Raw genomic sequence first — 24,724 nt, 5'->3', positions numbered from 1 at the left:
TTGCAAATAAATCGTACGTTGTTTTGAAGAATCATACATTGTTTTGCTTCTGTGTCACTGTAAACTGTCAATGCCCATAGACTCCCAGAATGGAAACTCTTGCAGGTACCAAGCCTCCAGGGCCTGCTAAATGTCACAGAAGCCCAGTCAGAGAGTGGTAGGATTGCAGGATCCCCACCGCAGGAGGCATGGGCCTGTCACTTGAAAAGGGTGCACTCAGACTGGGAAAGGGTCTCAGAAGGGTCAACCACACATAAGGTAGCCCATCACAGTGTCAACTTGAGTTTTGTGAACAAAGCAAGGGAATTGTGCCACTCCTAATGTGGAAAATACACTTGATAGACTTGAAAAACTAAAAAAAGTCCTTGGTGAATTGCTACTTGCTATTTGTGGTTTATTCAGGTAGCACATTCCTTATTTGTACTGAAGCTCCAAGATTGGTGTGGATTAACCCACAGTATTGACTTTAAACCACCCACACAATCTCTTTTTTATATCATTCATTTCTGAGGATGTATTTGTATTTCAGTAATGCTCACAATCTCTGTTGAGGATTGGGGTGCTAAATGCTGTAGATACACAGAATGAAAAGATGGCCCTGGGTCCAGAGAGCTCATAGCCTGTGAAGGAATGTGCAATCTAAGGCACATCTGTAGAGCTAAGACTTAAATTTTACAAAGTAGGACATAGTTTTGTGGCATCTGAGGTTGCTCAGATAGTGTCACTGTCTCCATCTTCACAGATGCAGCAAAGAAGGTGAAGGAAGGAGTATGTACAGAAGGCAGCAGAGCTGTTGGGGATGTAAGAACTAGTTGCCAGAAAAGAGGTGAGCACTTTGAAAATGCCTCGTAACTTCATTTTGCATTTGATAAAGTGAGAACAACTGTGTAACCCTGTAAAGCCAAACATACCAGTCCTTTGAAAATTCAATATATATGCCAGCAAAGAACGAGGGGGTTATATTTACCCAAGTTCCGATTTTATTTAGAACACCTGTTGTTATTGCTTATTATTTATATATTTATTATTTACAGCTGAGATTACTCCAAGGAAATCCTACTGTATTGGTACCCTCACCATGAACTAGAGACTTGCCCAAACATATTGGAAGTGTTGGGATCAGCAAAACCAAAATGTACAGTATTGTATCTGTATCATGAGCAGGTTATTTCAAAATAAACAAGGACAAATATTTCTTACATTTAAAACTATTTCTCTGATTGCTTTAATGAGTCAGTGGTGCACATAGCAATACAGACTGTCAAACTGTTTACTATGTACCATCTACAGAAAGGTCCTGATCCAAATACTGGATGCAGGACAGAGCACCTTTTCAAACCCTTATGAGTTTTCAAGTTTGTATAATCAGGCAGGCATAAGAGGTGGTTTCATTTGTCTAAAGAAAGTTTGTCATTGCTTATGTGAAACTTTTCTAAGGAAGCCTGGCCATCATTACTTCCCCAGTAAGACCTAGGCAGAGAGCCAAGATGAGGGGCCCTACTTTATGCGGCTTCCTCAGTCTTGTACTGCAGCATATAAGGCAGTGGACCATGTCTGGGAAACGGATCACAACAAGCTATATTAGCTCATTACGTCATACTTGGTAATAATTTACACTGAGTCTGAATATTTATGTGCTGAAGCTATTTAGGAGGAGGACAGGCCAGGAACGCTGAATGTGTTCTTTTAAACTAGTGAAGACACTGCAGAATCTTCAACATACACACAGTATTCCTGTGGCCATGTTAGCTGCCTGCTACATGAAGTTCTGCTAAACACGTCAGGACACTTCTGAGTTTGATACCAATTTTTTGGCAGCTTTAAACGCTTTGCTGATTTGATGAATCTCAGGTGACATGTCTTATGCTGTGAGATCTTCTGTGGTCTATCTGGCTTTTGTAAGAAACTAACATACTTTAACCCTGTTTGCTTTTTAAAGTGGAGTCCCCTGGGTCTACGCTGAATGGAACTTTTGTAGCGGTGCCTCTGAACAGCTCTCCAGCTAACTCCACCTCTTTGTCTTACCTGCACATGCAGTTTTCTGTTACCAGTATACATCCAACCGAAAAAAATGTCGTGATGCCTGGTATGTACAGTATAACTGCAGCTTTCTACCCCTACACAATAGAGAGAAAAAGTGAAACTCTTCACCCAAACCCTTCACTGTAGCATGCATCCATCTCTTTCACATCAGGACATGGTGGTGGGGCTTCTCTCTACCCCATACAGTTGCAAGGGGCTGCTGGGAGGCTATTTTCTCTCAGCATGGGGCAGTAAAACTGGCTCCCCTTCATTCTTTGCTGACAGCATGTGCCACAAGATGGAGAGGCAGGGATTTCTCCTTACCCTCCTCCTCAATTAGAAACTACTCTTCCGCTGCTCAGTCAAAGGGAAAGTGAGTGAGAAAATCCCTTTGAATGCAGCACTCAAAAACTGGTTGATTAATTCATTCCATGGTGGTTAGTAAAATTAAAGGTCACTGTAAGAGCAGGTTTCAGAGTAGCAGCCGTATTAGTCTGTATTCGCAAAAAGAAAAGGAGTACTTGTGGCACCTTAGAGACTAACAAATTTATTTGAGCATAAGCTTTCGTGAGCTACAGCTCACTTCATCAGATGCAGTGCTTCAACATGTTTTTTATAATTCATTTTGACTTTGGTTTTTCTGGCAGTGTCCCTGGGAAAGGCTTTGTAGACTCCGTTAGTTTTGCTATGATTTGTACAACTGCTATATTTGTCAAAATATAATGAGTCAGGGAGTGTTTGGAGTTACAGCTCTGAGTCTGGAGGCAACTGAGAAACTGACTTTAGGTAGCTGATATTAGTCAACACAGCACCAGCTCTACAGAAGCTCTACAGGCTGCAGAGCTGTGACAGGTGATCAAGTTACAAGCAGCGCATCATCAGAACACACTCTTGGGCTGATTCTGTCCAGAGGAGTAATGCTTCCTTGCTGCCGGTGCAGTGTGAGCATAATCACATGGAAAGGCTGTGATAATGCGTGAGTCTCCTAATCGCTTTGAGGGCAACATAGCACCTCAGACTCCATAATACGTTCATTTACATACAGTTGCCTTATGCAAATTAACCTTCACTGTCACAAGCCACACCAAGAGCGGCATCAGCCTTAATATTTTATATACACTGTAAATAGTATGTCTCTCTATGGGATGCCTTTGGCAATGAACTTTTTAATCTTTACAGTACCCTATGAATTTTCAATAGGTTTTTGCCATTCTGAATGCTCCAGCTGAGAATGTGCATAAAGAACACCACTGAAAGCAGGAAGGGCTGTAGCCCACTGTTAGGAATCGAGGTGCTTAAAAACTGAGTAACTCTATTACTCTTAATTCCAGTGTCTTCTGGAAATTCCAATCTGCTTGTTGGTGCTAAAGGGATCCAAGTGATATCCGGCTTTGCAGTTCATCCTCAGCAGATAATTAATTTGCCTGTAGGGAATGGTGCATCCAATATTATAATATATCCAGGTGAGTTATGCAGTAGTGTTTCAATTTTTCAGAGACAGAAAGTAAAATAATTTCTATCAATAAAGTACCATAAATCTTCATCACATTTGTTTGTAGCTGTACAGAGAAAGCTATTAACATGCTTGTTTTATTTCTAGTGTCCTCCTCCCCCACAGAAACTTTACAGATATCACCAGTTTACCCCACAACCCTGGCTGGTAAGTGCAGGATGGCTTTTCTTCTGTCCAGAATCTCTGAAAGGGTAACAACATAGACAGTAGATTGTTTCTCTGTACACATACACCAGTTTTTCCTGTTTCAGAGTAGCAGCCGTGTTAGTCTGTATCTGCAAAAAGAAAAGGAATACTTGTAGCACCTTAGAGACTAACAAATGTATTAGAACATAAGCTTTCGTGAGCTACAGCTCACTTCATCAGATGCACACTTTGCTCATGTTTTTCTTATAACAAATTACCTGCAGTAGTTAATGTTGCTGACAGTCCTTTCCCTTGCTGACAGACCTTTCCCTAACAGCTCAGTCTAGTCCAGGGCACTAGGCAGAACTGTCTGTTTAGTCCAGCATTAGAGCTACAGAGTCATGTGTGTCCAGAAGTGGCCATATCCTTTGCATTGCCCCCCAGAGTCTGGCACTTTAACCTTTCCAAAATAGTTATAGAATCATGCTTTAATGCGTATCCCATTACCATCAAGATAAGGAACTGTGATGGTGTTTTATATACTAACTGCTTTACTGGGCTTTTAACTGGCAGTTAACATGGTCCAACAAAACCAACAGCAACAACACAGAAAAGCCAACCTAAACGTTTACTAAAAAGTTTTCTCCAAAGTCTGATTGTAAAAGTCAAACACATATAGAAATCGGTTCATAATAAACAAAAGAAAGCCTTGTTCAGGCTACAAACAGTTCCCAGCTGCAGTAGCAGTCTGCCCTCAGAAACTTTTCCCCTCATTGTTAGTTAGTCCAGGGAGCTCTGCTGTAAGTTTTGGGTTGTGTGTTTACTTCCAGGCTTTGGTGCCTAAAGGGTATCTCCATTGTTGACTGCTGCTATTGCTGCCTAGTTATAAGAAAAGGAGTACTTGTGGCACCTTAGAGACTAACAAATTTATTAGAGCATAAACTTTCGTGAGCTACAGCTCACTTCATCGGATCCGATGAAGTGAGCTGTAGCTCACGAAAGTTTATGCTCTAATAAATTTGTTAGTCTCTAAGGTGCCACAAGTACTCCTTTTCTTTTTGCGAATACAGACTAACACGGCTGCTACTCTGAAACCTAAGAGAAAGGTGAAATTTTTGAAGGTGACCCAGTGGATAGTTCCCTAAATACCCCCAGGTTTCTGTAGGAGTAATTGTAAAGGTTACACACACATTTTTGTGGTCTCACCAATTGCACTCACTCATTTTTGTTAATTTACACAGCACATTAAAATACATTGGGCATTTTCCATCCTAAGATGAGTCCTTGCCTTGAGCTTACAGTCCAACTGGAAAACAGGCAGACCCAAGAGCAGAGAAGGAGGCAGCATGACAACTATTTATTTGCTTTCCCTCAATTTTTCATTTTGCTATTAACTTTTGCCTTATTACCACTTAATCCTTCTCTATCTGCCTGGCTATAGACTCCATTCTCTCATTTTTATTTATTAACTCCTGATCAGTACTCTAACCCCTCCCATTCACTCACTGCCTCCTTCCAACCTTTCCCATAATTGTGTTTAATCTATTCCTGCATTCAGTACCTACTCACCACCTAATCTTCTGCTTTACCCTGTCCTAGTCAGCCACCACATCTCCCTTCAACAGTGAACTCCATTCCCCTGCAGAAAATTGAGCTAACTGAGGTTGTCTGGAGGCAGTGAAGGTGTTTCCTTGTGCAGCTGCAATACTTCCTTGTCTCCTGGAAAGCAAAGCCCATTAATAGGCTACTCCAGGAGGTGCTGGTGGGGTTTCTACTCTGTAGAGTCCAAAGGAGCAGCTGCTAGTTTACCCCACTGTCCAGATGATGCAGCTAGAGTTCCTGGCTCCCAATAGAAGATCTGCAGCCTCGTATAGTTTTCTAAAGACTCCTAGATGATAAGGCCAGAAGTGACCATTGTCGTCATTTAATCTGACATCCTGTATAAACAGGCCAGAGGACTTCCCTAAATTAATTCCTGTTTGAACTGGGACAGATTTTTTAAAAAAACATCCAGTTTTGATTTTAAAATGGCCAGTGACGGAGAAGTGGTTCCAATGGTTAATTACCTTCATTGTTAATTTGTGCCTTATTTCCAGTCTGAATTTGTCAGCCATTGGATCTTGTTATACCTTTGTCTGCCAAATTGAAGAGCCCTCTGTTATGAAATGTCTGCTCTCCATGAAGGTACTTATAGACTGTGATCAAATAACCCCTTCCCTGTCTCTTTGTTAGGGTAATTAGATTGAGGTTACTCCTTAGAAGTGATGGTAGGACTCACACTCACATGACTCACATTAATGAACTGTCCGTGCGTGTCAGAAGGGCCCACGCAGATAGATAGTGCACAGCAGGCTTCTGCGGGTTAGAGTCATATCCCAGCATGCCACAAATTACATGTTTGTGTAGACAAGCCCTAAGGGTGATGTCAAAGAAAAGAGTCTGGCAGATGGGTTGGTAACTGTGGCAAACTCAGACTGATATCAGGGGTACAACTCCGTTAGCTCCTGTAGGAAGACATCACTTCCCGTTGGGTCTGAGTTTGTCCTAGATGTCTATTTATGACCTCTGGGCAGAACTTCTGACACTGAGATTAAAAGGCCTTCTGAGCCTTTACCAAAGACCATGGTTAATGTGTATTCTAGAGAAGATGTTTCTTACAATATTGTATAACGCCTCTACTGAAAAGGGATCCGTGGGAAAAGGTCCCTTGAGCTGTCCCATCGAACAGGAAATTACTGAATATTCTTATATCCTTTTAAAATGCACCCTTTATATGTCTTTATTAGGGATTGTCTTTTCCCAAATGTAAGCTATTTCTAGGCACTGACTCATTTGACAGGAATTTCTGTCCCATTCAACTGTGTTCAATGTGACATCACAACTCAGAAAACACTTAAGAAAGTATTGCAGTCCTTGGATGTACTCCTGGAATTTCCATCTGTTTTAATGGAGGCTCCAGTGTGTCTTTAGAGGCAGCATTTGATTCCCTGAATGGATAGTTTGTTTAATCATGTTGAAAGAGTTTCAGAATTTTTGACTTAACTAAAATTATGCTGTGGAGTCCTCCTTAGTATTTTGTCTGCTAACTCTTTGCTGTCATTAAGAGATCATAGTGATAACAATTTCGTTAACTGTATAAATAACTTGTCAAATGCATTATTTCAGCTCAAGTGGACTTGGCTGTCCAAAGCATTTTGGGGTCTCCTGACAAAAACACCTCCATGGGCCCATTTGCTTATATGCCAGAGACTGCAGCTGTGACTGATCATACAGGTAGATACTACCCTATTTAAAAACCCCTATATGCTGACTTTACAATTATAATACTTTGTATGTATTATGTCATTATGTATGACATAATGCAGAATGAATCCCCCAACTGAGTTTTCCCAGGGATGTTACCTGTATAGAATGCTCACCCTATGTACCTAGCTACTCAGCTCTAACTAAAATTGTGTGATTACGCTGAAGTTATTCCTTTTGATTACATAAATAAGTCTTAAGTGTGAACATGAATCAAGCCAAAATGCTAATATTTGAAAGGGACAGTGGACCTCATGAATAGAGCTGTAATGTTTCTCCATGGCCTTTCTCCATGTAGGGTATTAGAACGGTCATGTTCTTCTGTAACATTGTAATAGCTACAATAATTAACCTCGCGAAATGATGAATACTGACTGAAGCGTCTGCTTTATCTGCAGGATTTTCTTGCCTTTTGTCTATCTAACATGATTTGTGTGCATTTTTATCACTGAAATAGACAAATATTTCCACCTTAAGTTAGGACATCCATTGTTATGTAGCAAAGTTCTACCCCATTTAACTAGTCACATTGCTGAAATTGGAAAAGTTCAATTAGTGAATGTTTAAGAGTCTGTTTCTCAAATTGATTACTTGTTTTCCTCCAGATGAAGAAGAAATATCCAATGAGAGATCACAAATTCCTGTTGTTCCTTCTGAACAAATTCTCAAAAGATCAAGTGAGTTTCAATCCCCTTTAACCTTAAATTACTTTGCAAACTCTGTGGAAAACGAAAAGATCAGTTTTTGCTCGAGAATAAGTTGTTTGTTGTGGGGAAAATGTCTTGTACAACAGTTGTGGAGCTGTTCAAAACTTTCTGAGTGGAAATCAATCATTGCTATATTTTAGGAACTAAATGTTTTCTGAAAAGTGCCAGGGGCCAGAATGTTGATGCATTTAAAAAGCATTATAACTTACATATTCAAAACATCTAAAAGCTATGTTGAGTCCATATTTCCTTTCAAATACTTGATTCTTCAGTTCACTTGTGCTTTTGTTTTTCTAGAGCCAGTGGAAGCTTTCTGCACATCACTTAAGGATTATTTCCAAGATGTGTGCAAGTTCATGGCCAGGGACCGTGAAGTAACCCTTGATCACCTTTACATTGATGGAGCTCTCATGCAAGGTCAAACTGACACAAAGAGTGGGAAAAATGTCATCAAGGTGATGGAGAAGGAGCTGGTAATATACAATTTAGAAGAGAAGGAAAAAGCAGCTATAGAAAGAAGCCAAATATTTCAAGTCCTGGGAGGGAAAGAACTAGAGACGAAAGTCGTTGTGGTGTTGGGAAAGGCAGGAATGGGTAAAAGCATTCTTGTTCAAAAGATCTGCCAAGACTGGGCCAATGGAAAGTTTTCTCAGTTTGAATTTGTCTTTTGGTTTGAGTGTAGACGACTGAGCTTGCCTGAAAAGCAATACAGCTTGAAGGACCTGCTTCTTGAGCTCTTTATCAAACCTCGAGAGGGAAGCGACGAAGTCTTCGAGTACATACTGCAAAATCCTGATAAAGTCCTCCTCATCTTTGATGGTTTCGAAGAGTTGCAGGATCATGATGGCTTTACACATTACTCAGACTGCCAGTCTTACAAGGAGCTGTACAGCATCAGGGAGCTATTTGCAGGGCTCTTCCAGAAGAAGATACTCAGTGGCTGTACTTTATTGCTAACAGCAAGACCTAAAGACAAATTTAATCAGTATTTATCCAAAGTGGACAAGATTATTGAAATGATAGGGTTCTCTCCACAGCAGGTAGAATCATATATAGCCAGATATTTTGAAGGGCTACCATACAGTGATGATGCAGTGAAATTAATCACAGATTGTCAATATCTGTTCAGTCACTGCTACAGCCCTGTCATGTGTAGATTCATTTGTTTTCTCTGCGAAATGATGTTTGAAATGGGAGACAAAGACCTTCCTTCAACACTTACCAGCCTCTTTGTAAAATACCTTCAGCTGATACCTACCCAAACAGATGTGACAACCACAGGAAATCAACAGCACATTACCAGGCTAGCTCAGTTAGCCTGGTATCTTGGAGAAAAGAATCAAAATGCCCTGAAGAGCAGTCTTTTTCCCTCTAAAGAAGTTAAGGAGTTTGCTCTGAAATGTGGCTTAGTACTGCCATTTACGTTCCCAAAACATTCAGGAAACAGGGAGGAAGAATTTGGGAGTGTGTTCTCAGACTTTGTTATCCAAAATTTTTTGAGTGCACTTCATCTGGTGCTCACAGAAGAGATCAAGGATAAAAGCCTCACAAAGTACCTTTCACTACCAGCCAGGAAGAGAAAGCCTCATAATTGGTTAGAATTGGTGCCTCGATTCTTGCCTGGGTTATTGTATCTCCAGCATGATCCATACCTCTGCTCTCTTTCAGATGAGCATGTAATGAAAATCATAACCAAGAAGCAGAAGACTCTCTTAAAATATATTAAAAAAATACAGATAAGTGACCTCTGTCCAGAAAAACTACTTGAGCTGCTCCACTGTGTTTATGAAACACAGGACAGCTATCTTTTGCAGCATGTAGCTTTAAGGCTCAAGGTTGAACTTTCTTTTCTGGGCACTCTTCTTACACCCCCTGATGTCTATGTGCTGCATTTTATTTTAAAAAGATCCCCAAAGGAGTTTTCCTTGGATTTGAGGAACAGCGGCATTAACCTACAAGGGCTGAAACACCTGGTTGGCCTAAAGAGTGTGACATCATTCAGGTTAGTTATTTCTTGTTGGTAATTGTGTCATGAACATTATAGTGGGACAGACCTTTTCATGCAAGGGTAGGGACTCAATTAACTTATGTTTTGATATTTTACAGGGCCTCCCTTGGTGATACAGTCAGGCTGTGGGAGTCCTTAGAGCAAACAAAGGAATATGAGCTGCTGAAGATTTCAGTTGAGAAATTTGGTATTGATCCCTTTAAGGCAGAAACTATGAAGGACATTAGTGACCTTTCTGACCTTGTACGGATACAAGAGAAAATGATCCACTGGTAAGATCCTATTAGAATTAATGACGTATTTATACTTCAGTGCTTATAAATTATGAAAGGCCTGGTTTAGTAACAGTCCAGGAGCGTGAAGTCCTCCACTTGGAAATGCTCTGTTGCCCCACCCATGTTTTTCTGCTGTAATACATAGTGAAAGTTTGGGGGGGGTGAGGATCCCACTCAATCTCTGTACTAAAATGCCCACAAAGAAGACAATTGGCAATTTGCTTATTTTAGTTCAGGCCTTTTACCTATAATTTTTAAATCCCTTATCTTCTAATCCCTTTTAATTATATATCCCACCTGTCAATGTGTCTCTGCCCTGTAGTGGCTAGAGTCTGCTATTGGCTGTGAGCTAAGAGAGCCAGTTTTTTATCTCCGGCAGTAAAGGCTTGTACTTTCAGAGGGAGAGGTCCTGGGTTCAGTCTCTTCTGATGATCCAGCCGGAGGGCTAATTACAATTTCAAGCATGCACAATCAAAGCAGTTACTGGAAGTCACTGTTCTGATCTTGTATTTTGTGAATGTTGTGTGTTCCATCTGTTTGTTGTTTGTTATATGATTACAGGGGTTCATTCAAGCATTACCTCTGACTATGCTGAACTTAACCACCTGGCTTGGCCCTGGAGGAGTGGGTGGTTTGGTGTCCTATTTTGTAACCCCAGAGTGATCCAAGTGAGAAAAACTGGAACTAAGAACTTTGGGTGGACAAAAAAGACAGTTTCAAAAGGACAGGAGAGAGTGAGGCAGACACTGCTGCAGAGCACACTGAACCTCCACTCCCTTGAGGCAAAGCAGTCAGAGGAAAGATAGGCCTATCTAAGCCTTTACGCACATAGACTGTCTATACCAGGGATCGGCAACCTTTGGTACACAGACTGTCAGGGAAATCGCTGGCAGGCCGGGACTGTTTGTTTACCTGCAGCATCCACAGGTTCGGCCGATTGCAGCTCCCACTGTCCGTGGTTCACCGTTCCAGGCCAATGGCAGCTGCTGGAAGTGGCAGCCAGCAAATCCCTCAGCCCACGCCGCTTCCCGCAGCTCCCATTAGCCTGGAACAGCGAACTGCAGCCAGTGGGAGCTGCAATCAGCTGAACCTGCAGATGCTGCCCACTAGCGTCCCAGCCCACTAGCGGATTTTCCTGATGGGCCGCGTGCCAAAGGTTGCCGATCCCTGATCTATACTGTAGTTTTAAAAATACTTTTTCTGCTATATTTTATTTTCTTCCTCCTGTTAAGATCAAACAATACTTTGTTTTGAAAATGCTATTTCTAATAAACCTTTACAGCAAATAACCTGGCTTTGCACAAAGTATTATTTGTGAAACAATGGGGATTTTTTAGTTATTAAAAACTGTTTCTAATAGATACCAATTATTCCATTATGGTTTATTTAGCATGGAAGATGCATTTGGCAGCAATATTAATGAAATTCCTGCTATCAAAAACCTCAGAAAACTAGAATTTGCGTAAGTAACACCTCACTCCATTTGCTGAAATACTTCTGAAGTTTATAAGACTCTAAAAATAATCATTTATGTTATCTACAGTTTGTTACAGTAAGTTTATGGTAAAAATATGAAGAAAACCCCATTTTATTTGTATTTTGCTGATCTAAACTAGAATTATTAATTTATGGGCAAAACCCAGAAACTCCTAGTGCCATACCCTCAACTGCTGTAAATCAACCTATCTCCATTGACTTTAACAGAGCTATGCTGTTATACAGCAGTTGAGAATCTTGTTCCTTCAGCTGTAAAATACACTGAAGATATTTCCCTCATTATTAGCAATATCACTTTCCATTTCTCATTCACGCTAAATTTCGATGATGTAATCCAATGACTGACAAACAAATGAGGTCCCTTTCCATTCACATTAAGCCAGCTGAGCTGCATCATTACTCAGTGTCTACGTTGGTGTTGTACTATGTTTTGGCCATGATCCAACCACCTGGGAAGAGATTCCTGCACGAAACTGCTCTACTTTCCCATCTAAGTCTCTTGACATGAATGAGTGTCTGTGTTAAGCCATCTGTTCTAGCTGATTATGTCATGTAGGTGACAGTAAATACTGGGTGTCAGTGTATATCTGCTGACTAAAAACTATTTGCTTCCCTCTTTCTGAGAAAGGAATAGGAAGAAATAATGTTGAATTGGAAGGAAGGATTAATTTATGCACACTTAAACATCCAGTGGGAATCACTCTTATGGCATTCGCTCCATGGCGCTTACATTAAAATATTTGTTTTTAATGTAATTGGGGGCCAATTTCTCCTCTCAGTTGCACCAGTGCAACACTACTGTACTGGTTAATATAGCTTCCAGTTCAGAAAAACTACTTCAGTGGGGATTATACCAGTGTAATGGAGAACATGTGACCATGTCCTTCACTCCCTGCTGCCTACACAAAATTTAAAGTTAAGTCTAGCAGCTTTCCCTTTGCTTGGCCCCACCTCTGATTTCTCAGTATTTTCTCTCCCCATTTCCTCTCCTTTTCTTTCCCCAAACTTGTCTGTATTCTGGGTCCAAATCTAGATGTCCTTACTCTGCTGAATTACCACTGAAATCAATGAGTTTGGTGTGAACAAGGACTGATTAAAAACCAAGGGTCAATTCTGTTAAGCTGGTGTAAATCTGGAGTAAGAACATTTAAAGTCAATGGATTTACTCGGTTTACACTGGTGTAAGATGAACTGGAATGTGACCTGTTTGAAATGGGAGTTACTTGCAGTCAGTGGTAGAATTTTCTTTTAAGAAGAGGGGAGACAAAAATAACCTTGATCAGGTATAAAATACTTAAAATGAAGGAAATCTGAAATAACAGGAAATACACAGCAAGGTGAGATCAGATATGAATGAAAAGCATGTTGCAAAGAAAAATGAGGGAAAGGAACATGTGTGCAAAACTTCCCCTGTGTGAACCTCTGCTATATTTGATCTAATGTTGTAGGGCCACATTATGCAGCTGCCAAAGCAGAGTTAAAGAGGCAGTAAAGAGTTTTGCTTAAATACAATTGCAGAATCTTGTCTGTGGTATGAAAAAATGGATGCTGGTAACAAAACCAAAACCACATGTTATACTGTTTATGTATTGTGAAATGACTATAGTTTTTTCCTTGCAGCCTGGGTCCAGCCTGCGGCCTTCAGGGATTCTTAAAGCTTGTTGAAATTCTTGCAGCATTCTCATCTCTTCAGCATTTAGAGTGAGTGATATTTTTTCCCCCACTGTCCATGGATAGTGGTAGGTGGAACCTAACAGTAAACAGCCTCCAGGATCCTGCCTCACTGGCTCAGCTCATTATCCCATTATGTCCCAGATCCTGCCTTATCAGTGGTCATTCTCTGATGCTTCAGGAAAAGGCCAGCACAATTCAAAGGGGCTCCTGCTCCATGGCTCCCAGTGTGGTCTATAAGATTAGGAAGGGGGTATGGCCTCTAATCCAGATTCCTAAAATTAGGGTGGCCATATATTCCCAAAGGGAAAATGGGACACCCCACAGCCAGTCAAAGGCCACTCTCTCCTCCCTGCATATGGGGCAGTCCAAGCCCCACTGCTGTCTGCCTACGCGGGGCCAGCCCAAGGCTTCCCACTCCCCTCCACTCATGGAGTCAGCCTGAGCCTTCCCTTAGTTTCCCACCCACGTGGGACCAGCCCAAGGTCCCCCCCATCCCCCAGTACCTGAGGCCAGCCTAAGCTTACCCTGCCACCCACCCACATGGGGCCCTCCCAAGGCCCCCTTTTCACCCCTGGTGCATGGGGCCAACCCAATACCTCCTGTCGCCTGCCCATGTAGGGCCGGCCAGGACAGAGCTGCTCTTGAGCCCACCCTTCTGCATGGGGCTGGCCTGACATTGCCACATGCCCTCCACCCCCCGCATGTTCCTCCACCTCCTGCTAGGGGTCGCACCACCACTTTTTTGGCAAAACTCTGCATTTGTCCCGTTTGCCAAAAAAGTCAGGACGGCCGGGACAGGACTTAAAAAAGGGACTGTCACAGCCAAAATGGGACATATGGTCACCCTACCTAAAATCCCTTCCACCAGAGGGAAGTGCAGTGAGAAGATGTTCAGTTTTTCTCCTCCCTAATCCAGGAGGGGAAGCATTGGAGATGATTGTTATAGCATCTTTTTTTTTCTGTACATGTAGGGAGGAAATACAATTAGGACACAACTATTTCATAACAGTTTTAACAACGTTCATTTTATAGTGTAAGTTGGGCATTAAATGCTACTATTTGCATATCAAAGGAAGTGGGTCATGCAGTTCTACTCTTCTTTAAAATCTTCTTAGGCTCTGAGTTTGGAAAGCAACGAGAACTGCTTATTTGAAGAGCTCGAATACACATGATTGCTATTACCCAGGGCTTAAATTGTGATAGAGTATTTCTCGCAGCGTGCCCCTCCCCTCTCCCCCCCCAACATGCTATAATAACTCCAGAGGGTTTGAAAATATTTACCAGGCCTCCACTCCAGACAGCTCTGGCTGAATTTAAGTCCTGCACTTACTTGATTGCCTGGGTCCATTATAAAGAAGTAGCCTCTCAAATTTATGAGCAGATATCTTAGATGGTCAATGGACAGAAAATAATTAAAAGGAAACCTAGTAATGTCTTGCTTTATGGTCCTGCAGCTTGGATGCTCTGAGTGAAAATGAAATAGGAGATGAAGGAACAAAAAGCCTCTGTGAAGTATTGTCTGAGCTGACATCACTGGAAACATTGAAGTAAGTTGCAAGGTTAACAGTGCCAACTTCTGGAGAAATAGGAGAAGGAGAAATAGGTTAATCCTATGGCACTCAAAGTTGGGATTGTGCTTTGAGGATTCTTAATTCTGCTTCAAGCAGTTAATTTTTCCCAAGGTTGCCTTATTCATAGTACATCAATTCTTTTACAAGAACTACAGAGAAATATATAAAATGCACAGTAAATATTAAGAGAAATTTCTTAATGACTGATCCTGCCATTGCTCCAGATGTGAAATACCCATTGGAGTCAGTGGTGACTTTGAGTGTGGATGGATGGCAGGGTCTAGCCTAATGAACAATTAGGCTATGAACAATAATGAACAATATTGTTCATTTAGATACATTAGACATTGAAAATCACCAAGAGGAGATTTCAGGCTTTTGTTTTTCAAATAGGGTTAAATCCTCTATCTGGTTTATCTGCTTTCAAAAAAAATATTGGTTACGTCCCTCAGAACTGCTCCACATTGACCCAGTCTTCTCTGGGATAATCTGGAAGGACAACATTATCTTAAATGATTCTGGGATGGGAAAATGGTGATTATAGGATCACATTCTCATGTTGCATCTCAGTGTCAAATTTATAGAGCAACATGGAAAAAAATTACCGAACATTGTGATGTCCTTGTTGTATTAAACTCTATTAACAAGAACATCTTATTTGTAATAGCTTATCACAGAACAAGATAACAGATGTGGGTGCAGAGCAACTAGCTACTGCTCTTCCTTCCTTATCATCGTTAAAGACACTTAGGTGAGTGTTTGTATTCTATTCTATTGCTTTGTATAAAGTGTCCCTGTGCCTTAGTTCGGAAGATAATGATTATACTTGGAATGAATAATGCCCACATACTGTAATTAGTTCACTATGGCTTGGTGCTTCAGGCCTTATTCATATGGTTAGTCCCACTGAAAGTGATGGGACTGCTTCTTTGAGTAAGTGCTCCAGGATTGAGGCCTCTGTCTTGATAGTTCCTATAAACCAGCAGCACCGGATCTTATTTATTTGGGAGAAGATAAATGTAAAGTTTAATCTGATATGGAGATACAATAGTTCCGCACATGGAACTGCTATCCAGGACCCCAATCCTGTGGCAAGCTGTGCAGGGATCTACTTGGCAGAATCAAGGTCTAGACTACACCAAACAGGCTGGGACTTGACGCAGGGTATATGGTTCATCGAGCTCAGTATCCTGCCTGACGTGGGCCAGAATTAAGTGCTTCAGAGGAAGGCACAATAAACCCAACAGTTCAATTATGGAATAACTTGTTCTAAGGGAAGCTTCTTCCTAACCCTTGTGCCCTGAAGCATAAAGATTTAGCCTCTGCAGGTTTTTAAATCATATCTAATATAGCCAAAGTTGTTCTCATTATCCATTTAATGTCTAATCCTATTTTTGATTTGTGTTTGTAAACTGTACAAGGGGAATACCTGGCTATCAACAGGACTGTAGTTTGATATTTAAAATATCTTGAAACCACAATCTACAGAATGGTTGCAAATTAATAAGAATTAATCATACCCTAATGTCTGGAATTCTTTTCTTTAACTACTAGTGAACATTTTGCTTTATTTAATGGTGATCCTGCTGTCTGTATTTTCTGCAGTTTGTACAATAACTACATTTGTGATGGTGGAGCAGAAAATATTGCAAGAATACTTCCTGCAATGGCATCTTTAAGGGTGCTACAGTAAGTAGCAAATCTTCAAAGAAGATAAAGGGGGGACAAAAGCTTGCTTAGATACTATAAAATCTTGTCTTGAAAATTAATATTTTATTGCTCTTACCTTCAGCTGAGGAGTTTCAAATGCTTGAAAACTGGAAATTTGCACCCATGTGTTCGTAGGAACGGGGAGAAGAGGGGAAGGAGAAAATTTGAGGGGGAATAACTGGGGAAAGCTTTGTGGTGACAGGTTGGGATAGGAAGAGGAAACACAGGGGGCAATGAATAGGACATAAGCTTGGAGGGATGGTTACAAGATGGAGCCTAATAAAACATTAGTATTTATGGTTAAGTCTGAAAGACAAGTCTGCTTCCCCTTTCAAAACATAAACAATTCTTACCCACTACAAATAGTGATAGCCACAGGATTTTGAGAGGGCCAGTGAGTAGGGCAACCAGATGTCCTGATTTTATAGGGACAGTCCCCATTTTGGGGTCTTTTTCTTATATAGGCTCCTACTACCCACACCCCCATCCTGATTTTTCACATTTGCTGTCTGATCACCCTACCAGTGAGATTCTTAAGGGTACTTACAGGCTTATCTGACTCATTTGTTTTATTTAAAAAAAAAAGAGCAGGAAAGCTAGATACCTTCCCCAGTTTTCTCAGACAGGACAAATGTGTGTGTGCTGGGTCCAGATGTAATTACCAGCAATTAGAAAGATTTAAGGGACAGTTCCAGATATAACTGTATGTCTGGGAGACACTAAACCACACAGAGTCTGAAGGGATTTGCGGTAACTTCTAGCACTTTATAGCACTTCAGATGCTTTATAATTAACTGTGTAGCATGTCACAATTAATCCTGCCAGTACTAGATTCCTAAAATCAGGAGGAAAGGAAGCTGGTGGGGTGGAGGTGGAATGGAGGTGGGAGTGGGAGTGGTATTTTCCAGGCCCCACAACTCAACTTTGGACAGGAGAACATTTATCGGAGTAGAAGATTGAGTTTGGGATGGGAGAAAAGTGGTAGAGGAAGGTGGAATATTAGGAGTATGGAGAATTTGGGTGGGCTGAAGGGATGATTGCTCAGGAGATCGACTGTCTTAATCAAAGACCAGAAGGCAACCTGAGTTTTCCTTTGAGGACTACTTGTATTTTTTTTAATTAATCCCCATATCTCCTTTTATCTCAAGATGATGTTTGATTACTGTGATGGCTAGTGTGTCCTAGACTAACAGCCAGAAAATGTGTTTTTGCCTTCAGTGTTCAGTGTAACAAGATAACTGATGCCGGAGCCCAGAAACTGACTGATAGCCTCAGAAAATGCCCCCACATCAAGAGTGTGGCGTAAGTCTCTGGATTGTGTCGTTGTAGCTTAGATCTATAAACTGGGTTGTGATTTGTTCTGATGCTGGTCAGTAGATTCACCATATTTGCAACAGGAACCAAAAATATCACTAGTCCAAAAGTAGCAACTGACTGGACAGAAATGTCTTCACTGCGCTCAGTTGGTTCTAAACCCTTCTGTGATAACAAGGGCTAGGCTGTGCCATTTACACAACCTGCATAGAGTTTTCTACCATGCAGCTTGCTCCTCACAATATACCTGGCCTGCGAGGGGGGAGATGTGACCCACCTCCTGCCTAATGGGGCCACTCTGCATTCTAGGGATCTTCCCAACCAAAAGGACACAACGGGAGGCTGATGTTCCACAGCCACAGTCTGGCCCCCAGTGTCTGTACATGGGAACGTTCCTTAAAAAGCCAATAGCGAGCATTAGTGCTATAATCTGAGAGGCTAAATACCATTGTTTGGTATTGACAGCATAGTTCAATTAAAACATTTTGATAGTGGTGATTTCATATGAAGTGTAACAGGCTGTCAGGGGGAAGTGTGTGAGGACAGTAAACCTTAACTCCTCCATTTGGGAATTGCATGACACTGGTGTTGGAAAGTAAAGGTTTACTGTCCTCCCACATTTCCCCTCAACAGCCTGTTACACTTCATATGAAATACTCACTATTAAAATGTTTTATTTGAACTCTGTTATCAAGTCAAAAAATGGCATTTAGTTTTGTTTTCCTTCATGTGGCACTGACTGGATTTACATTTCTATACTCACTTCCAGAGCTTAAATACCAAGCTTAAAAAACATTGTAAATAGCATTTAGTTCACAGGCCCGAAGAAAACTGTGTTAATGCCAGTCTGACACAGCCTTCATCTTCTAGGGGCTGCAAACAAAACAAAGCAATGAAACTTTTTTTAAAGTGCAGTGTCTGATGCTGAAATGTCTAGTCGAAGCCTGCATTTTAAAAGGCACTGCCGAGGGTGTTGGGCTATGGCATTAACTTAGTCGGGCAGCTATCCTACATCAGGTTTCAGAATAGCAGCCGTGTTAGTCTGTATTCGCAAAAAGAAAAGGAGGACTTGTGGCACCTTAGAGACTAACAAATTTATTTGAGCATAAGCTTTCGTGAGCTACAGCTCACTTCATTGGATGCATCAGGGATTGTAGCCAAATAACTAACTTTAAACTGGCCTTTGCTACAGCACTAACAAATGGACTTACCGTTAATTTAATCTTAAACAAATCTGCCCTTATAATAGCTAGAGAAGGGATATTAACCTAGATCCAAACACTCCTATCTGGGGAAATGCACGTCTGGAACTGAACTTTGTGGCTCAGGTCCATTTCTGATAACAGCATTCAAGATAAGGTTTGTTCACACTAAAAATACATGCTTTCTAATGTAAGAGCTACAGTATAGGACAACTCTGAAGACAGTTATGAGACCCACTAGCCTTATCACTGCCCTTTTTATGATGGGTTTCTAGTGCCCTCCTCCCTATGTCCTATCTCCGCTCATGATCCCCACAGGCTCACCAGAACAGGGAGCAATTAACTCCTCTGGACTAGTGCTTTTGAATGTAATGGGGATTTATAAAATTCTTACTTGGGATGAAATCAGATTCTATAGAAATTGTACTAAACTCCTGTACAAATATAGAAAGTATTTCTGCCAAACTATTAGGTAGAATTCTATAATAGGGTTGTAGTTGTCTGGTCAATTCTATAAACAGGAACTCGAAGCAAACAGTTGAAAAGTTACCATTTTCAGATGTACTCTAGCCTTTTCCTTTCACCTTCTTCTGTGCTTTTATGGCACACTGTATGCTCCTTCTCACTGGCTGCAGCCCCCTGCCTCTCCCTAACAATGGGGGGAGAGGCTGTTAACTAAGGGGAGGAATTAGAGAGTAAGCTGGTTGTTGGTTGCCCATTGCATTGTGTTCTAGCTAACTTTGCATATGTTAATACTTCACATTACATCAACTTTTTGTGGCATGTGAGGCTGCCAGTTCTGAAACGCAGGCAGGCAGGCAACCCCTTTTGGTGATTGACCAATGCTCTGGGGGAGCAGTGCTGTCACTTCTGACAAACCCTTGGGTCAGGTTTTTGGTGGGAACTCAATACTGCTACCAAAGAGGTGAATGTAATTCATTCTATGATCTGAGCCACAAAGGACTCTCTAAGTGCATGGTTTTCCCTTCCTCTCTTTCTTCCACCAAAAAGAATACAGTAAGTCTATTTGTGGTCATTAGAACAAAAGGAAGGAGGGATGAAATGTAACAACTTTAAATATATTTGAAAACACAAGGCAGCTGTTGCAGAGAAATAGTGATGGAAGTTTGCAAGTTAAAAATTCTGCTAATCTTTTGTTTTTCTTTTCAATTCACTGTCTCTTAGGATGTGGAATCCTACTATTCCCTATGGCGTTCTTGAGCATCTTCAACAGCTAGATTCTCGAATCAGTTTGCTGTAGAATCAGCTGATCCTGTGAAGGTAGCTGAACTATTTTTTATTTTTTTAACCCTGTAATCTGGACACTGTCTGAGGAGTTGGTTATTAAGAGGCTCATGTGTGCGGATAGGGACATTGCTGGGTTGCAACAATTAGGGCCCTGAGGGGCAAGAGTCCTTTTTGATGAGGGTGGGAAAAGGCAATGTTTTAAAGGAGTACTGTCGGTTTTCATGGAGTCCTAGAGATATGGGGAAAGGGATCAGCTTTAATGCCAAGATCCTTGTTCTCTCCAGTGAACCCAAGGGAAGCCCTGCTGTGGGGGAAAAAAACAAAAACCAAATGATAGGAAAGCCTGTAAGTGGCTGGTAGTCACTATGGAACCTGCAAAGTTTGAGAGAAGAGTCTGTCAACATGTAAAGATTTGAGCTATTTCCTGTTATGCCTTGGGAAAAAATTGATTACATTTGAAATCAGCACTCACATGGTTGCCAAACCCCACCTCCATGATGGTGTCTAGTTAGAGATTCTGGAAGATCTTCTGAACACCATGCAACACATGCACTGTCCTGCTGCTCTGCTCCACCAAGAGGTTTTCACCAACCCACACGCTCCCAGGATTTGCTCCAAAAACACAATGGGTATTTCCCAAATCCTTACACAGGCAAAGTTGCTTCTTGGGCAAAGTCGTCACTGATTCCTCCCATTTGGTTTGAGGTGAGAATTTCAGGATTAAGCCCCCTGCGTAGTGTATTCTTTCAAAATGTTGCCTTTCAAAGTGGGAGCTTTGCCACAAATTGACAGCCTAAATTTTCCAGTTCTACAAACATGTTTAGAAAAAATGTTCACAATATTTTCTACTGTTTCCTTTCATGCTTAGATAAAAAGCAGAGGATCTAGAGTGGGAAGGCACAGTGGTTTGGAAAGGGGGGGGAGTGATTTGACAAGAGATGACTTGATCATATCTAGTTATTCCCTTTTTCTCTTCTCCATTTAGTTTGTGGCTGGGAGGCAATATGGATTCAGGCTGTAAATCTTAATCCTAGGTGGTTTATATGAAAGTATACAGCGGGCATTTCTTGATACTTTGCTATTATTCCATTACAGTTAATGCTTTACTCAACATCATGCGGCAGGAAGCATATATACTGTTAGCCAAGCATGATATATTCAGCATCTTCCACTCATCCTCCTGAGTTACCAGACCTGCTCAGAGCACAAAATCTTTATACACTGTGGTCATTGAATGGCCCTCTTTTCTCTCCACTGATGCTATTATTAGATTACTGTGTCTTTTAATTTTTCAGAGACTGTAAAATCAAGACTCTGGCTCTGAAGTGTAAAGCAGTTTGCAAACTCGGATTCCACAGTTTGTTTTGCCCCAGTTCTTGGCAATAAATTTGCAAGCCATTTTAAAACTGTGTGAGCCTGATTCCGATCTCACATACACTGAATTAAATCAGAATTATAACCCTACTGACGGCAGTGTCATTAACACCAGTGTGAGCAAGATACCTTTGATTTCATGGTGATGATAATTCGTGATTGAAGCTGAAGAGCACAGAACTAATATTGTGCTTTCATTATTTTCCAGGTAATGTTAAGAAGAGGTAAAAGCATTACTGAATTTTCCCATCTTATTTGCTGCTTTATGAATGAGGAAAAAAACTAGCAACTACACTAGCTTCCCTCAGAACTACAGAATGGAAATTATATGGAGCTTCTGAGGACCATTGAAACAGTAGAGAATGAGGTCCAAATGCTTGTAGTTAAGCAGGTCCATTCAAATGCTGTTCAAATGGACTGATTCTGCTCCCGTTAAACAAGCCATTAAGAGTTATGTAGGATGAAGCTTCACGGGTGTAAAGAAGATCACGCTACAGCCTCACCATTAAAAATAAACGGGGTGCTTCCATAATATAAAACTCTATATAACCATGCTTCCCACACAGCATGATAGGAAATTATGTCTATGGAATGGTGGCATACAGCTGTGGATAAGGTGATTCTTTTTGTGATGCCCACTGTATCTGAAACTGTAGCTGGCATGCTGAGTTTGAACTACCAAAGTCCAGTGTTTGAGTTTTTCACATTGTAAACACTAGGGTTTAGAACATTAGCAAGCTAGCTCAGCCTAAAGATGGAAGCATACTGACATAGGGGCATGAAAATCCTGGCATTTACCCAATCCTATGAATTTACAGGTGGCATTGTTTTTGTCAGATGTTACACTAATCACATCTGCAGTGATAATGTTGCTTTTTTAAGGTGTTTTACCCAAATCTGTTGTTCACTTATTGTTGATGAAGAGCCCTTTAAATAAGATGACAGAAGGGAAAAAATTACAGGGAAAGGTGAAATTACAGACAGAAAATGTGAATGATTTTTAACACAACAGCTTCACAAAAATTCACATACATTTAAACAGGTTCAATCTGCTGCACAGAAATCCTGAAAAATGACTTGTGGAAATATGCAAACAGATTTTTAACTGGTCTTGAATGAGATCTGAAAACTGACGTATCTGAATGAATGGAAAGTTTGTTTGAGATGACTACGGGGAAGTTATAGAAAAACCTGAGGGCCCAAATTATTAACACAAAATACATGTCAAACTATACACAATGCTTTTGTGAAGCAAAAGATTTGAAATTGAAAGTTTTGATTTTTGAAAACAAATATGTATTCTCTCTCCTATTCATGTTCAGGAATTGGAGTCAGAGTTCTGAGATCTCTCACTTACCCTTCCCAAGATGATAGCTGAAACAGACTGTTCAACAATCACAACTTCAACATGAAATCACAACTTCACATTGTTTCATGGACTACATTTACAGAGTCTCAAAGAACAAGGCATGCTAGACAAGTCAATTTCAGTGTATCAGCACATGTTTAGCTGCTAGCCTCTGTATTTAATTATCCAAATTCTGATCCTACTGAATTGAGTGGCGAGATGTTGATTTCCCGTTTATTTCAGTTTGCTCCTATGATATTGGAGAGATTTTATGGTTTTCTAGAGACAAAGTGTCAGGACAAGCATAATGATTTCCTGTGCAAAGAGGGACTGGAAATGGGAAAAATTAGATTAAATGGGAGTAGCTGGAGATGCCTTTACATCTCCAAAAATTGTAAGGCTAGATTCTTGCACATCATTCTGGTGTTGCAAAGTAGCTCAAAGCTAGCTCAACCATCTGCTGAAAACTAGCTCAATCAGCTGCTTGAAAATTTCCCCTTGGTAAGAGGAAAGCCAGAATGGCATAGAGACTCCACCATCTCCCTCGGGTATAGGGACCAAAGTACATCTGCATTTCAGCTATTCCTGGCTGCTGGAACAGCCCTTGGAGGTCAAAGGCAGCCGGGGTAGCCTACTCTAATTTAATCTGATGACCAGTCCTTTGCAGACCCCAAATTCTAGGACAGGTTCTGGTGGCTGCACATAGTTACCCATCGGGGCTAATGTTTCTCATTGGAATAGCTTCCCCACACTGTCACACAATGGTTGGCTGATACCAGCCATGTGCAAAACACTTGAGGCAATGCATCTTCCTGTTGAATTTGAAAGGTTAGTGAGACAGTCATCTGGTCAGGAGCAACCACAGAACCCTGGTCTCTGCCGACTTCTGAAACACACTCATATGTTCTCATTCCTTTGCCTAAAGGCAGCCTACCTTGAGATGAGCCTTCATGTTCTTTCCAACAACTTATATCTTTCTGCTGACATTTCTCTGTTTCCAGAATATCTTCAGAGGGGATGAAGAGAGGACCAAATAAAGAAAAGGGGTAAGGGAGGTTTGAACCAGTTTAAAAAAAAAAAGGAATGGAGGGTGGGATCAGACCAGCTAAATGGAGGTAATGGTGAGAGGGAGACAGGACTGGGGAGTGATGGAATCCAGGCGATCATGTTTGCAGTTGGAAAAGGAGCCAATTTCTTCATTTTGTGCCAGGCTTTTTAATACCTGGCAGGACAGGGGGAAAACTCTCTGGGCGGGAAAAAAAAACCAAAACCCATCCCTGCTGCCTTCCCCATTTCATCTTTATGAATGGTTTTATAGTCTTGGGCCAACACCTGTGTGTTAAATTCCCACCAATATCCGCAGAAGTTCTGGACTGCACATTGGTGGCAGCCATATAAGTTGTCTTTTCTTAACGAAGTTGTGGCATGGGACAATGGATGCTATTTTAGGGTCATATCTTGCAACTGCTCCTCACAGCAAGTTATAGAAAGATCTTACTCAACAGTTAGTGAGATAACTGAACGTTACAGAGCTTTTACACTGGCTTGTATAAAACGTTTCTTAGCTGCACTGGTATGTTCCTTTAATGAGTCTGAGTCATGTAAAGATAATGTATAGTTTGTATAAACTCAGATGCAATTTATTTGTGTATTTTGTGTAAACTTTTTTAAATGTAATAAAATTACACATTCTTTTTCCAGTAACTCTTTCATTTGCTAAATAGTTTGATGTTCTGTTTAAAAGTTACTCAATTATCTGTTGATTCCCAGTTGTAATGTCAGGCTCAGGACTTCCATCGCCTCAGCCAATGGAAAGCTGAGCAATGGCTAAA

At 41.0% G+C, this 24,724-nt stretch overlaps 1 protein-coding gene across 6 annotated transcripts in view; it reads left to right on the top strand.

Moving 5' to 3' along the window:
* CIITA (class II major histocompatibility complex transactivator) overlaps window positions 1-24,596 on the top strand; it is a 63,467-nt gene extending 38,871 nt beyond the window's left edge. For 5 of the 6 annotated variants that reach the window (XM_043493511.1, XM_043493513.1, XM_038420841.2 and 2 more), the window contains 16 exons: window positions 743-826; window positions 1,940-2,086; window positions 3,354-3,485; window positions 3,623-3,682; window positions 6,827-6,934; window positions 7,570-7,641; window positions 7,969-9,673; window positions 9,778-9,951; window positions 11,345-11,416; window positions 13,072-13,152; window positions 14,580-14,672; window positions 15,364-15,447; window positions 16,302-16,385; window positions 17,625-17,708; window positions 20,108-20,203; window positions 21,753-24,596. In XM_043493511.1, the coding sequence (XP_043349446.1) occupies window positions 743-826; window positions 1,940-2,086; window positions 3,354-3,485; window positions 3,623-3,682; window positions 6,827-6,934; window positions 7,570-7,641; window positions 7,969-9,673; window positions 9,778-9,951; window positions 11,345-11,416; window positions 13,072-13,152; window positions 14,580-14,672; window positions 15,364-15,447; window positions 16,302-16,385; window positions 17,625-17,708; window positions 20,108-20,183 (3,056 nt within the window). In that variant the 3' untranslated portion in view covers window positions 20,184-20,203; window positions 21,753-24,596. The remainder of the gene's footprint in view (window positions 1-742; window positions 827-1,939; window positions 2,087-3,353; window positions 3,486-3,622; window positions 3,683-6,826; window positions 6,935-7,569; window positions 7,642-7,968; window positions 9,674-9,777; window positions 9,952-11,344; window positions 11,417-13,071; window positions 13,153-14,579; window positions 14,673-15,363; window positions 15,448-16,301; window positions 16,386-17,624; window positions 17,709-20,107; window positions 20,204-21,752) is intronic. The other variant, XM_043493512.1, reaches the window with a different exon arrangement.
* Window positions 24,597-24,724: the final 128 nt, after the last annotated feature.

This window comes from Dermochelys coriacea, chromosome 10 (assembly GCF_009764565.3).
Source record: "Dermochelys coriacea isolate rDerCor1 chromosome 10, rDerCor1.pri.v4, whole genome shotgun sequence".
Classification (NCBI taxonomy): Eukaryota; Metazoa; Chordata; order Testudines; family Dermochelyidae; genus Dermochelys; species Dermochelys coriacea.
Note: the sequence above shows the minus strand (reverse complement) of the source record. Positions and strands in the feature narration are given on the sequence as shown.